The following is a 14,789-nucleotide window of genomic DNA, read 5'->3' as shown; positions in this document are numbered from 1 at the left end:
AACTGTCCCACTGGAGAAAACACCACGCTATTCTAGTAGAATTAAACTTGCATGCCAGTCAGTGAAATACTGAATACCAACCTACAGCCTGGAATGTTAATTCCTTTTGGAAGGAAAACCAGGTGAGGTGAGTACTGTGCTATTATTTCGATATGCAGGGGCCACATTTGGAGATAACACTGCACTTTTCCAACTGCAAACAGAAGGCTGGAATCACAGCAAAAAGGCAACCTGAAACACGTGAGGAGGACGTGGGAAGCCCCCTTCCCATTACCTCAACAGCTGGGAGTGCTAACTACGGAGACTTGGGCAGCTTCTTGTACCCTACACACAGTTTTCCCAAATAACAGCTCCAGCATCTTGTCCCCATCCCACCTGGAGACTGAGACTGCTACAAACCCTGCTACAGAACTACCTCACCTGAATTTAGCATGCTCTTGTGTGCACATAGTCAGGGAATTTGCACACTCTCCAGAAGTAACATAAACAACACGTCAAGGTAAAGAAATGCATAAAAAGAAGTTTAAGATTTGCTGTGTCACTGTCGTGGCAGATTTTGTTTTTCCAAGGTCTAGGAGGAGTTCCTTCTTTCTCCTGCCCACTGGCTAGAAATTGCTAAGAAATGTGAATATATGATGTTAAAGCACAAGTAAATTTTATGGAAAAGGGAATATTAAATTATACAACCAGCTTGAAACCAGCTTGTTTAAATCCATCAGAAACACACTTGAAAAATCATATACTGAATCACTGACTTAATGCTAACCTCTAAATTTTAATTATTTGCAGTCAAGTGAGAAAGCAATTTTCTGTTTGCATCAGCATTGCTGCACTGAAGTCTTAAATATAAAACTTTATGCCACGTACTTAACTGAGGATGACTTAGCAATATTAAGCATTAGAAGATATCTTCTATATCAGTAAATTTACTAGCAGAAATCATATTATTTAGAAAGAGCTAAGCAGCATAGTAAAATGGACAAACCTATGTAGCTGTAATAATTGTCAGTTTATACCTTTATCACTTCTGACTCCCCCTTCCTCCCCGCAAAAGGGCAACAGAGGAGGAGCTGGCCTTGTTTTTGCCTAGCTCTCTGAACCCTCTAACTGAGCAGACTCTTGTAGCAAATGCTCAAAACCTAAGCAATATAAATAAGTTAAGGAAGGGAGTCTACACCATCATGTCAAATCAAAAAAATCAACCCAAAACAGCAACGATATGCTCACCATTACACTGAAGAAGGGAAAACTTTTCGTATCAAACACTTCATTTCCTCCCGTACCATGAAACTAATACTTGAGTCAGCTGACACGCTGCATGCTGTCCTGCATAGCACTCCTATGTAGCTAGTGCTAGGTTAAAAGGGAAAAAAAAAAAAGGCAGCACTGTGCAGAATGCCAAGTCTCTAGAGACCACTTACTCAACCTCTTGCTGCAGTATGTAAAAACAGACTGCAGACAATGAAGCAAATGCCACAGCAACTATTCTATATATGACCATGTTCTTGGCTGAATATGTGATTTATTAAACGTAGTTTTTCGTTGTTTAAGTTAATGCGTTGTAGTTGCAGCAATCCCAGTGCCAGAAAGCAGGATATTTCAGGCACTGCCTTCACAAAATTAGGTGATCTGCCTGAAGTGCTTTGCTTAGGTTTAAATTTAAAGACAGTCCCCAAACAGGAAAAATACTAGAGTATCTTAAAAGTACTTTCCAATGTGGAAGTCTTAGCACTTAATTAGGATTGCTTTTGTAATTCCAACATGAAAAGCTTAAATCTCATGATCACCTGTGAGATTATTTAAACTACTGACCCAAATTTCCACTAACCCTTTGCTCTCATTCCAACTACAGAAGGCAGCGTCGTTTTTTTTTTAAATTCATACTTACATTTTGCTCAAATCCTCCTCCACACATTTTTATTCTATTCTACTTTTTCAAACATCCTATTTCTTTCCTCTGCTTTAACTTACATCCAGTTCTACCAAAAGCTGTGCTTTTTGGCTTTTCATCAGCTAGCTGAGGCAAGGGAAGGCTTACATAAAGGAGAGGTGTTATATTACTGGCACAGGAACGACTGTGCTAATAGATAAATTAAGCTTCTGAACTCACCCAGCATGAAAAGAACAGTCAATCTCACTGCTACAGTTATTGGACGCTCTCTAATAGTCTTGCTTACAGACCAACGTTCAGAGGCAAATTAATGTAGCTCTGCATAATGAGGAATAAGAGCAATTAAAAAAAAGCAAAGCTCACTGTTTATAGGTAAATATAAAAGTATTTATACATACTGCATGTAATACTGCAATATAATATTGCATACGAACATGTGTATAGACACATGCATAGGTAATGACAAAACTTAAAGATTTTTAACATGCTCTGCTTTTCAAACTGAGCAGTCATAGACGACACGCTTTCAGCAACTAAGTTGCTTTTGAACGTATGTTTGCGCCCCTGTAAAACTGCAGAAAAAGTTCCCAGAAGATACTAAATCTGTAAATTTAATTACTTCAGAAATTCTTTTATAAATTCAAAATAATCAATGTAATTAATTGTGAACAATAGAAACAAAATATAATCATGTACACGAAATTAGAGTCCACTAAAAACTGTTGCCTATGTAGCAGTGGACTCTGGCTTCTAATGCTCTGAGAGTTTTTAGGATGAAGCTGTTGAACATTAGGCCCTACCACTTTAATTCTTGCTGACCTTTATCTCCGCTAGCAGATTACTTCTGAAGGCTGCAAACAAGCACCACACAGTCACTGTCCTAAGGATTTAATGCCTTTATTTTCCCCTGAATTTGATCACAAATGTTCTAGCACCACTATTATTTCACGTAGTTATTCTACAGAACTGAGGACAGCACAGATCAACAGAATTTTGCTTTTCTACTGGTTCTGCAGTCCAAGTAATGTCATCTAGTTACGGCTTTCACACTTCCATCCAAAAAATGCCAGGCAAATACACACGTAATTCTGCAGATTTGTACATAAAGAATAGCCAAAAACTCTGGACAAAAAAAGGAGAAAACATGTCAAGGGAAAAAAAAGTTCATTTAGAATGAGCTTTCCAAATCTGATGTACCATAACTTATCTGCAGAAACGGAAAAATTCCATCAGGTTACACAACTCATGAGGCAAAGGTTGTGGCTTCCCCCCCCCGCCCCCCTTCTAGCTTAACCTAAGTTAATACCTTCCTCCAGAAGCTTTGAACTGTGTACCCTGGATTATTTACTAAAAATGACTTGTTACTTGAGGCCTGTAAGGTATGAGGAAAGTTCCTTGTTCCTCTTTAAGCTTTTTGGAAAGAGAAGCATTACACTTCAGTATAACAACCAAAAAAAAAAAAAAGTTTTTTTTTTTCTTTTTTTTTTTTTAAAGTGCTTTCTAGCTTATACTTTTGAAACAAGTCCTCGTTTCACTTTCACGTTTTCATCACATTTCAGAGACTCACTGAACTGTGCAGGTTTGAAAGTACCTATGGAGTTCATCTGGTCCAAACCCCTGCTCATGCAGGATCATCTGGAGCAGAATTCTGACACTTCTTTCACAGAACGAGTTCAAACAATCTAGAAATTAAGGTTAATCAATATATCCATAGTTTCAAATCGTTCTTTTAACAGGTCAGACTCTCCAGACCGAGATGTACTTTGATTGTAGTGCATCGGGTTTGTTTTCTTGGCGTGCAGCCTGTCACCAAGCGAAGGATTAGGTAGCTATTCCATATGAATCAGCTGTTAAGCCACGTGAACTGAATAAGACACAAGATGTGATTCACTGCAACCACACATCTATTTCTATATTTTGTAGGATGAAGAGAGCTAGCTGGAAGTCTATGGTTTCATTTTCTAAAATTTTGGTACGGTATGGTATACCTGGTTATAGGTATATACGTCTCAGATTTTTATTTTTTGTAGAAGTCTGAAAAAGAGAGTCACAAGCTTGCCTTTCTTAAATTGATGTTCAATAAAAAGTAGCTGCACTAAGAGCACCTCAGACTGCTTCCAGGATGAGAGCAGACTAACTTGCCAATCAATGGTCAAGGGGACAGGAGCACACAAGAAGAGAGGGCTAACTAAAAACAAGCATCTTCACTGCCTCCCAAACTCCTGAAATTTCCTCCACAGTTTCCTCCAGTTACTGCCATAGTACATAAATTTTCTTGAGGTTACAAATTTTATTAAACATACATGACAAATAACTTACTGTTTCCCTTGCTAACTGCACGGAGGAATTTCCAGTTAAACTCAAAATTCTTGGATCTACTATTCATCTACATGAGGAACACTTCGTTTATCTCCACTGTAAGCTGTGTCTGCAAGTCTATTACTCAAGAAAAAAATCCCAGGTAAATTCAGATGCGTTCCTTTTGTGCTTAATGTCCTGCATCAGCTTTAATCGATCTTCAGAACAACATACCTGTGTGGGGAAGCAGGACAGTCCTGTAAATATGGGCACCCAAAATAAGCTGAGCACTATATAGCGTGCTGAGTAGTTTCGCAAAGTCTAAAACCAAAACAAGCAAAAACATTATCTCTATGTTCATAAATAGCAAGATTAAATGATCTGGCCAATTTAGTGCTTTTTTGCAAAAGCAAGCTGATCGCTGGCCAGCCTTGTCACTGTTACCTGAACCTGGTTTTAAGGCTCAGCAGGAGAATTATTATTTGAACTTGCATAGAAAATGATAACTGTTATACTTGGACTTGCTAAAAAAGGTATCCAATTTCCAAGTAAATCCAAGAATCTCTGCCAATAAAGTACTCCCAAAAGAGGTACTCAAGAGATAGAAAGGACTAAAGAAATCCCCACCCTCAAGATCACTGCTAAATATATAAATAAATAAATCCACCAAAATAACATCTGTCCTGGAGGGTTCAATCCCCGTAGAGTTCTGAGGAATAAAAGAAGGCTCCAGTTTGCATTTTGATATTTTCCTCCAATAAAATATGATAGATTACATTAGAGAACGTATTTGAACAACACTCTTGGTACTTTCAGTAGAAAGGATGCAAATCTTTATCTTTTTACTTGAATACATAATGATTTACACCGAAGATGTTGGAACAACCTGAAAAAAAAATGTTTTTATTACCTTCTCTTTTGGGGCTATGAATACATAATCTGAGTAATCTTCAACAGATGTGTGATCTTGGAATGTTTGATTCCCTTTAGAAGACAGACAATATAAAGAAATCCAACTTCAAGCAATATGTAAGCAACAACACTCCAACAAGGAGATAAAAATACTTTCTTGCAACTCTCTTACTCCTGTCATCTTTACTAAAACAGCATTAGGAAAGGTAAATCATGTAGCTAGAATCAGGCTCAGGTTTCAGAGATATTATTCTCCACTTTACAAACCATGTCCTAAGAGAGATCACAGTAAGTATTATTTAGTAATTCTAGATGAGAGGCAAACCACCAGCTCGAAGTGGCTTAAAATGAACACACTATCCCTAAATGTGGGTTACCAAACCAGCTGAACTGTTAAACAAGAGTTAAATAACTTAACTCTACAGTGGCTACATTCTAGCCACTATAGATTCTTAATCCTAAAGTGGGCTACGTTGAAATTTAAGTTCTTTCTTAGAGAAAGGATGATTTGTCTCTGAAAAAAAATGTTCTTATCATTAATCACCTGTAAACAAATAATGCTGACTTCGAAGCCAGAATAGACTTAGTATCCTTGTAAGCAGTGCTTACTGCTTAATCACAGTACTTCAGCTTTAAGATGCTAAACTATTCTTATCTGTATGTATCCCAATGTAATGGGAGAAACTTTTAAAAGTGTGTTTCAACAGTCATGCAAAAGAGATTTTTTGCATAGGGCAAACTGCAGAAGGGACACCTGGAAATTCCCTGTTAGGTACTCTGCCATATCCGCTACTTAAAATAAGAATTCATAAGAATTCTACTTAAAATAAGAATTCATAATGGGCTCCAATTATGTTTTTTGGGAAAATGGTTCTTCTGCATTAATGAAAATCATAATCTAGTAAAGTTTGTGATGAAACCCAAGTTGACATTCCGTAACTGACCTCTCTAGCTTTCTCACGGCCATGGCTGTGTATCTGAAACAGCGTGCCTTCTTCTCTCCTCAAGACATGTGCATATACAAACTTCTTTCTTTCCCAGGCTTCTCAGAGAAGCTGCTGACGAAAGAATCCCCTTGCCCCTCTGTGCTCCCATTATTGTTGGGAGCACACGTGAGATGAAGTAACTTTTAAATATAACTTCCATATAGACTTAGCGCCTGCGAAGAACTTTTCCAGTTCGATATATACTTATTCTGTATCAAGAAAACTGGTATAAACATTGGAATAATTAAAACTTTGTCAACTTCATTGAAAATTACTATTATACTCAGGGTAGCAGCTTCAGTAACCTAACAAAGCAGATACATGTTACCATGAATGTTACTGGACTGCAAAAGTCATAAGGAGAAAGGAATTGATTTATTGCCATTATTTTATTCTGTGATGATTATCTTGTCAAGACAAATTCACTTCGGTTTTCTATATGGTACCTGAAGTTATAAAATACAGCTTAACAGTCTGTCAAATTCAGTACAACACAGATTAGTATAAATTTTGTAAGCCAACAGATTTGGTCAATACAGAGCCAATACAAATTCCCTTAAACCAATACAAATGAGATTAGTGTATAGAAACACTGACTGGTTGGAAATAATAAAACCCTATGGTGATATCTCACAGAAAAAAAAAAGAAGTGATACCAGTTCTAGCTCAGTTTTACTTTTTAAAACATACATCTCATTTAAAATCCTTCTTAGCATCTTGACTAATTTAAAAATCCTTTCCTAAATAATGCTATGTGTTCTAAAGACAGATAGTATACGCCTTTCCAGAAGGATGATTATATTCTCTGATGTTTGAAGTATTTATGAATTTCCTGGAAAAAAAAAAAAATCCAGCAATCGTCCTTCTCAGATGCACAGAAATGTTTACTACTTAACCATTTAGAATTCATCAGGAAGGACAAACATTTTGCATGTTGGCATGTAAAACCGAAGAAAATTGAGAGGTTAAGAAATTCAAACTAGGGGAGACATCATGAAACAACAATCCAGGTATGACTTGTCTAGTGGAGGACATGGTCCCCTAAGCGCTCCCATATGGTAACAGCCATCAGAAGGGTGATCCTCCCTCATAGTTCAAAGCAAGCAAAGCCAATGCTCCAAACTGCAGCATGCTCACACCTTAAAATGTCCTCACACAGTTCAGCAGAATAAAGGTACTCCGATTACTTTAATTAAAGCTCTAGCACCATCTTGGGGTGGACTTTCACATGTCACACTGCACATGTTCAGTGAATGAACTGTATGATATAGGAACTTGAGTAACACATCTGCTCACTGTACTGAGCAGAGTCAGTTAAAAGGTGACCAGGCCTGGATTTGTGACCAAGGGACATGTAACGTAAGTACTTTTCAACATTATTAGTAGGAAATGCACCTACTGAAAAGCCTCACATGTATCAGTTTCCAAAAAATAACCTAGAATTCCAGTCTTGCTCAGACAGTACCCACCTTGCTAAACTTCAGGGTATCAGAGATACTGCGTTCTGTCCTCTTACTGACACGTTGCATTATTCAGATCCAAAGCAATTTACTGACTTTCTTCTAAGAGGTTTAAAAAGTAAACCTATCCCAGAAACTATACACGAACAAACTGACCTTCTCCGTTTCAGATGTACCAGACAGAACAACGACGAAAAGTCATTCAATAATGACAGCAACTACTATTTTTACTCAAATTTTGAGGCAGTATTTTCAGGATAAAAGTCCTTTGACAAAAATAAGGAATTTTACATAGATATTCCTCAGTCCTAAGCAGTTGTTTTTTCAGCCCAGCATGCCATTAGAATGGATATCCTTACTCTGCCAGTTAATTGCAAAGCAACATTTTTAAATTACTTCTACATTTCAGAAGGATAAGAAAATAAGATCTCTATGAAAAGTCAATAATTAATGAGCATTTTAGAATTTGAACAAATTCTTCAGCACATCTCTTTGAACTGCTCTTTATATTCCATTCAAGTGTTTTGGAAAAAAATTAACTTTAGAACTGGCAGTAAAAATAGCAACTGGTTTGCAAGTACTGCACTGAAGTGACTTGTCTTGAAGGTTCTTCTCATCGTCCTTCTGTCTTCATTTTATGGTAAGTTGCAATGCATTTGCGTCTTTTCTGCTTCTAACCGCATCAAGAGTGTCTGCAGCACTTGAAAAACCGACACCTTGAGACATCAAAATGCTTGTCACACAAAAAATACTGTCCTCAAAATATACGTATGTAAACTGTTCACATTCTTATGCGTCCCAGAGAGTACTTGTCAAAACCAGGTCTTCTCTCACAAAAATACTTAGTGCACATCATACTCAGCCACTGTGAGACATAAGTGATGCTAACTGGTCAGCCTCCCTCACTTGTTATACTGCATAACTTCGGAAATGTTTCAGAAATAAACTTAGGCTTTGTGACGTCAAATGCTTGTTTTCTGCACTATAAATTTAATAAAAAATTTATAACCAGAATCTTGGATTTCTGTCTCAGACTAATGTTTTACAACATTAGTTGTTACTGCGTTTTGTTTCTTTTTAATGAGACACAGTACTGAATTCTAACAGGAACACAACTAAGCTACCAAACAAAACGCTCCCTAAGAATTAAAATCCACAAAAAACAAATTTTCAAAATATTTATTTCAGCCTTCACACAACAGACTGACAAAAACAGTGTTTACTCCTATCAAGGCAATTTTCACCTATTTTATGATTTCCTCTCCCTATCACACATCAGACAAGATCTTCTTGAAGCAATCACTCAACTTTCAGGCCTTTGATTACTATTGAATGGGAGGAGGCAGATTATCGGCAATTTCTCAACGCATTATTAGTTTAAATAATATAGTATGAAGATCAAAATTATGGTATCTGGATCTCTTGCATTGCCTATGAGAGTCAGAATAAGTTATTGGTACCCCTCAATACGCTTTCATTCTCTGCACGCTTTTGCACCCCTAAAAAAGATCAGGCTGCAGAAACCTAATGTTTTCATTTGTCTTCTTTTTTAAAACAAAACTTTGTGTGCATGTACATGTGTCTGCATACTCTCTCTACAGACACACGCACACACAGATCAAATCTAGGCATTTTCACTTAAATACAATATTAATTAAATACACTTCAGTTTAAGTGCACTTAGACTTCTTTAGATTGTTCCGAACCATGGAACTACCTCAACCTTGCTTGCTTTGCTCCAGTGCTAAGGTTGAAAGAAGAGGTTAGGCTGGATGAGTTAGATGTCTGGGTGAGGATACTGGTATTTCTGTATCCACTTACTTTGGAAAAAAGGGCCACAGAGGAAAAAAAAGAAAGTATTTTTCAGTACTCTTTCAGATCACAGGAAGACTCATAACTGGAATTAAAAGAAACAGGAAAACTAGCATGTATAAGGAGGGTGATTTACATTAACTGGCATCCTACCTGATTGAGAGGACTAAGCCTAGCCTAGTCCAGGACGGATTTTTAGAAGCTTCTACTTAGCATATTGATGAAGATGTAACAAACACATGCAACTTCTTCCTATTAGATACTTTTTTCTTTTGCTTTGACAAAAAGGTAAACATTTTCAGATGATTCAGGAAACAGTTAAAATTTCAAGTGGCATTGGAAAGAATTGTTTATTTATATTTTAGCAGTTTATAAGAACACTTGTCACACACCATTTGGAGTATTTTTATCTTGCAATTAAGTCATGAACATTGCATACAGCAGCCTGAATGGCATTACAATACTGTTTCAGAGTACAAGAACCACCAAGTACTCCTGTTGAATCAGCACCCAAAAATACATACAGACACCAGCCAACATAGGAAATGTGTTTCAAAAGCAGGAAGAAAAGATACCCTAAAAGTTATTTTAAGGTATCACTCATATCAAAACAGGATCAGCTCCCTCCCTCAACTCTAGGGTTTAGAAAATGCTCGTCTCTTCTACAATACACATTAAATTACCTACAAAACAGCATTAAGCAACAATGTTCAAACCTTGACAAAGGTTTAAAGGTTCCACTCTGTGTTTGAAAATGGGAGAAAAAAATAACAACCTACAGTTTTGTTAAAGACACCAAATGTGCAAGCTTAACTATCTGGGCACGTAGCAGATGTCAAAATAGCCCTGATATAAAAACAGGAGTCTACAGGTTATAGATTATAGTTTCACATTGAACGATAAAATCTGACAATGTGGCAGGAGTCAGAGGAAGTTACTTGTTCAGAGTTTCAGATCATGTATCTTTTCATTCTTTTAAAACCCTAGTTGAAGGGCTTCTTCCCTTCTTACTCTGTTTTAGATTATAAAAACGTTCAAGTGGAAGCAGAGCAAGGATTAGTAATAAATTGATCTCCTTCCTTTTTTCTTTTCAACTGTTTTTCTAAACATAAATTTAGCTCTGAGTGATGCTCCTTCATTTTCACTTACGTGATGATGCATAGAATCATTCCTAAAGCTAAAAATCAATCAATATTCCTAGAGTCTATGTATGGGACTACTGTTTTTTGTTGTTTATACAACACGTACACAAAGACGGTCATACCATCAGAAAGGCATTACCTCTTGCAATTATTTCTCCGTATTTGCTTCATATTTACTTTTAGTTTTACAGTAGTCAGAGTGCTGACCTCAATATTCTGCAACTACAAGAGCACAGTAAATTACCAAGAAAATAACATTTTGCATCACTTTCCTCAGATTGTAAGTAAAGGGAAAAAAGGGAGTTCAGAAAACTCCCCAATTAGTCAGTTAACACTTTAGTAACTGAACAAATGCCCAAGTAGCTTCATAAAAAAATAAGTCAATATATGACGGGAATGCTGTTGAAGATGGTGGTGCAGGAAATAACCACATAAATCAATACGACATCCTCCACTATTCTTGGTTGCATACCTTCCCCTTTCTTGCTGGGGCAAGTCTCTGTACAAATCTGACCGGGAAACTTCTCTAGGTTAACATTTCCTCCACCCCAACCAGGTTAATCTCAGGATACTGCTTCTCTTTCCCAATCATCCCACACAACCACACAAATGCTTGTGCAATCACAAACTGTGACCAGGAAGTTGTATGGAGCAATAACGCAACCAAGCTGCATAGACAGGGGGAGAGTTTCACCTCACAGTAGTGACAGATAAAAGTATTTGTAGTTTTGTAACTAAAAGATAGACTTTCTGATTTCTGTTGTCTGGAAAGTCTCTCTGAAGAGCTTTCATTGATCTATGCCACAGGTTTATTTTTTTAAAAAACAATTCCTTCTACAGTCTCCCTTTCACCACTTTTTCCATTGCTGCCTTCACCTCTCCTTACCTTCTCCAGTCAGCATGCTCCAACTCCACTTCCACTTAATGATGCAATGTAGAAAATTAATGTTTGGTACTTACACTGCATCTTATTTAGCAATTCTGGATTGCACATACACCAAGCACAAAGCAAGATGACTTTCTGCCCAAATACTCTACTCCTCGCTGCTCAGACAGAGTTCAACGCAAAGTAAATCCAGAATTTTAACAACTACCCTTATGCAAAGCTTTGTGGTAATTTCAGCACAAACTGGTGCATTGCAACTGTCCTCAACAATAATAGGTGAGGGCTTGCAGAAAGGAAGGCATGACACTACATGGTACAGAATCTTTTGTGAAATCCTGCTGCCACACAAAGGTTTCATAATTTCCTAAAGAAGAACAAGAACACTCAAGAGAACTCTTGGGGATATTGTATTTAAGAGGCCACAGACTAGAAGATTAACCATCACAAGTTAAATATATCTAACTCAAAGAACGGCATAAAGTCTTAAGAATCCGTTAAATAATCCCAACTTACTTCATCAGAAGCAGAGCGAAGACACTGGACAGCAGCCTGTTTTTTCATTTCCTCTAGTGTTAGATCGGAGCACTTTTTCTTACTCTTTCCCCATTTTTTGTAAGCTCCCTTTTCCCAGCCCAGGAAGATGTCATTCTCCTAAAAATCAAAATAAAGAAAATTACGTTATTTAAGATATGTAAATAGACTACAAGACTACAAACAACATACTGTTCGAAAGACAAACAAACTCACCCTATCCACTAAAAACTGCTGTTTGACAAATTAAAATGTAGTTTCATTAAAACCAATGCCTACAGAAGACTTTACTATTTATAAGACACTTACTATTCGGAAAAGTACATGTACTTTTTCTCTGGACATGGAGGCTACTCACACTGTAATGCCGCTGTTTTCCAATTGCAAGGCAGCCAGAGAGCTACGGTCAATGGCTCTATGTCCAGGTGGAGGCCAGTGATGAGTGGTGTCCCACAGGGATCTGTCTTGGGACTGGTGCTGTTTAATATCTTTATGAATGACATAGCCAATGGGATCGAGTGCACCCTCAGCAAGTCTGCAAGTGACTCCAAGCTGAGGGGTGCAGTCGATAGACCAGAAGGAAGGGCTGACATCCAAAGGGACCTGGGCACGGGGAAATGGTTTTAAACTAAAAGAGGGGAGATTTAGATTAGATATTAGGAAGAAATTCTTTACTATGGGGGTGGTGAGGCATTGGAATAGGTTGCCCAGAGAAGCTGTGGATGCCCCATCCCTGGAGGTGTTCAAGACCAGGTTGGATGGGGCTTTGGGCAGCCTGGACTGGTGGGAGGTGTCCCTGCCTAAGGCAAGGGGGATGGAATAGGATGATCTTTAAGGTCCCTTCCAACCCAAGTCTTTCTATGATTCTAAGAAAACCATAATGATCATTTTAGGGCCAACTTATGGTTGAATGTATCACTGTAATTTACACAAAATATGCTAGAGTTGCACCGATCTCTGAAATAAGGATGAAAAGCAAGATGTTCATAGTTAGGATCAAACTTAAGAGAAAGTGAAATAAGCCAAAAGAAGAGATTGCACTGTTAGATCTGAAAGTCTTCAACTCAGTCTTTATGACCAGAGATAATAGTGTCTATCTTCCATTACACCTAAACTAATTTTAAAGAAAGTCAGGCACTCGTGGGTAGGGAGAACTTCCATTAGGAAAAATAAAATCAAAGAAGAATGCTAGTGTATTATATGTAATCATCTGAAGATACGTAGCATCTGTTTTGCATCACTTTTCAAAAGCCAAATCATACCAGCAGCAATCACAGTGCACTTCCAATCCTTCTGCAGTTGCCTGTCTCCCCTACCCATTCTTCCACATCCGGGTAAATACTCATCTCGTTCCTGAAATATGTTATCAGACTTGCTTATTCCTCGCTGTCCGTTCACATCTATACATATGATTTCCCGTGTTCATCTGATCAAAGAAATACTTTGACTACCAGGAAAATCATCTTTACGCCTTTCAATGCATGCTGGTCTAAATCATCTTCTTCAGAGGGATTCACACAAACCCAATGCTTTTCAACATACCTCTCATCTGCTCCTAATGAAACCCAGTTGAAAGCCTACCCTCACTTAAACTATCACAAAATAGGTTCAATAGACTATGTGCCTCTACACTCCACTTTAAAAATAAATAAATAAATGCTTTCCAGAATGGTATTGGTATGTTTCTTCATCCACAACGAGGTGGTTAACTAACTCAACATTCACATGGAAGCATGCACACTGGTGAGACCCACCTACCCCTACCACCTTCCAAAGCCTGTCCTGCTCATCCACATGTGGGCACAACTGCCAAAAAAAAATCATATATCCACTTGCAAAAGGTTCTTAAAGAAAATCCAGGCACACAAGCTAATGTGCACTAGGTGACTTCATTTATTCTGCTTTTCAGTGGAAAGTTGATTAAGGCAACATCTTACACTAGGAAAATGTTACCAAAATGCTATGTACTAGCATACTTTGCTTTATCTATACTGCTTTGTACAAGCGCAGCCCAGCTGGCCTCAGCAATGGCCTGATACGAGGCCTGGAGCATCTCCCCTATGAGGAGAGGCTGAGACACCTGGGTCTGTTCAGCCTGGACAAAAGACGACTGGGAGGGGATCTTATCAATGTTTATAGATACCTGAGGTGTGGGGGACAGAGGGATTTGGCAAGCCTCTTTTCAGTGGTTTGTGGGGACAGGACAAGGGGCAATGGCCACAAGATGGATCACAGGAAGTTCTGCACCAACATGCGAAAGAACTTCTTCACGGTGAGGGCGACGGAGCACTGGGACAGGCTGCCCAGGGAGGTTGTGGAGTCTCCTTCTCTGGAGATATTCAAGGCCCGTCTGGACGCCTACCTGGGCAGCTTGCTCTAGGGAACCTGCTTTGGCAGGGGGGCTGGACCTGATGACTTCTTGAGGTCCCTTCCAACCCCTACAATTCTGTGATTCTGTGAAGGGCTGTGTTACTCACCACACATGCTAGCGGTCTGTCAGCAGAGCACCAAGAACCTATTGCTATAAAGCATTTGATTCAGTTCTCCACACGTGCAAGTTTGAATGACACCTGACAAATCTCTATTACTTTTGCTATTCTGCAATTTTAAATATTTACTCTTAGCAATAAAAATATCCCTTTCTAATGGGGAAAGTGGGGCTGAGTGGAATTTTCTCCGAAGCATCCAGCTCAGAGCTGGATTTTCACCATCTCATCCTTCCTTTTGGAGCAAGCACTTTGTTCGGGCACTCTGGGACCAATGCGACTCATCTTGTGGGGTACAGTGACCAGGGACAGCGCTCTGGGAGAATCTTCTCTCCTTTCTGCCTCCCTAGGCAATCCACAGAAAACTTGTTTCTGAATACAGGGT

The 14,789-nt window shown here is 38.4% G+C and overlaps 1 protein-coding gene across 4 annotated transcripts in view; it reads right to left on the bottom strand.

Moving 5' to 3' along the window:
• KIAA0232 overlaps positions 1-14,789 on the bottom strand; it is a 67,664-nt gene that overhangs the window by 23,918 nt on the left and 28,957 nt on the right. For 3 of the 4 annotated variants that reach the window (XM_083834467.1, XM_083834468.1, XM_083834469.1), the window contains exon 3: positions 11,901-12,038. In XM_083834467.1, the coding sequence (XP_083690593.1) occupies positions 11,901-12,038 (138 nt within the window). Of the gene's footprint in view, positions 1-4,210; positions 4,424-11,900; positions 12,039-14,789 lie in introns of all 4 variants that reach the window. The other variant, XM_083834470.1, reaches the window with a different exon arrangement.

This window comes from Anser anser (assembly GCF_964211835.1).
Source record: "Anser anser genome assembly, chromosome: 4".
Lineage (NCBI taxonomy): Eukaryota > Metazoa > Chordata > Aves > Anseriformes > Anatidae > Anser > Anser anser.
Note: the sequence above shows the minus strand (reverse complement) of the source record. Positions and strands in the feature narration are given on the sequence as shown.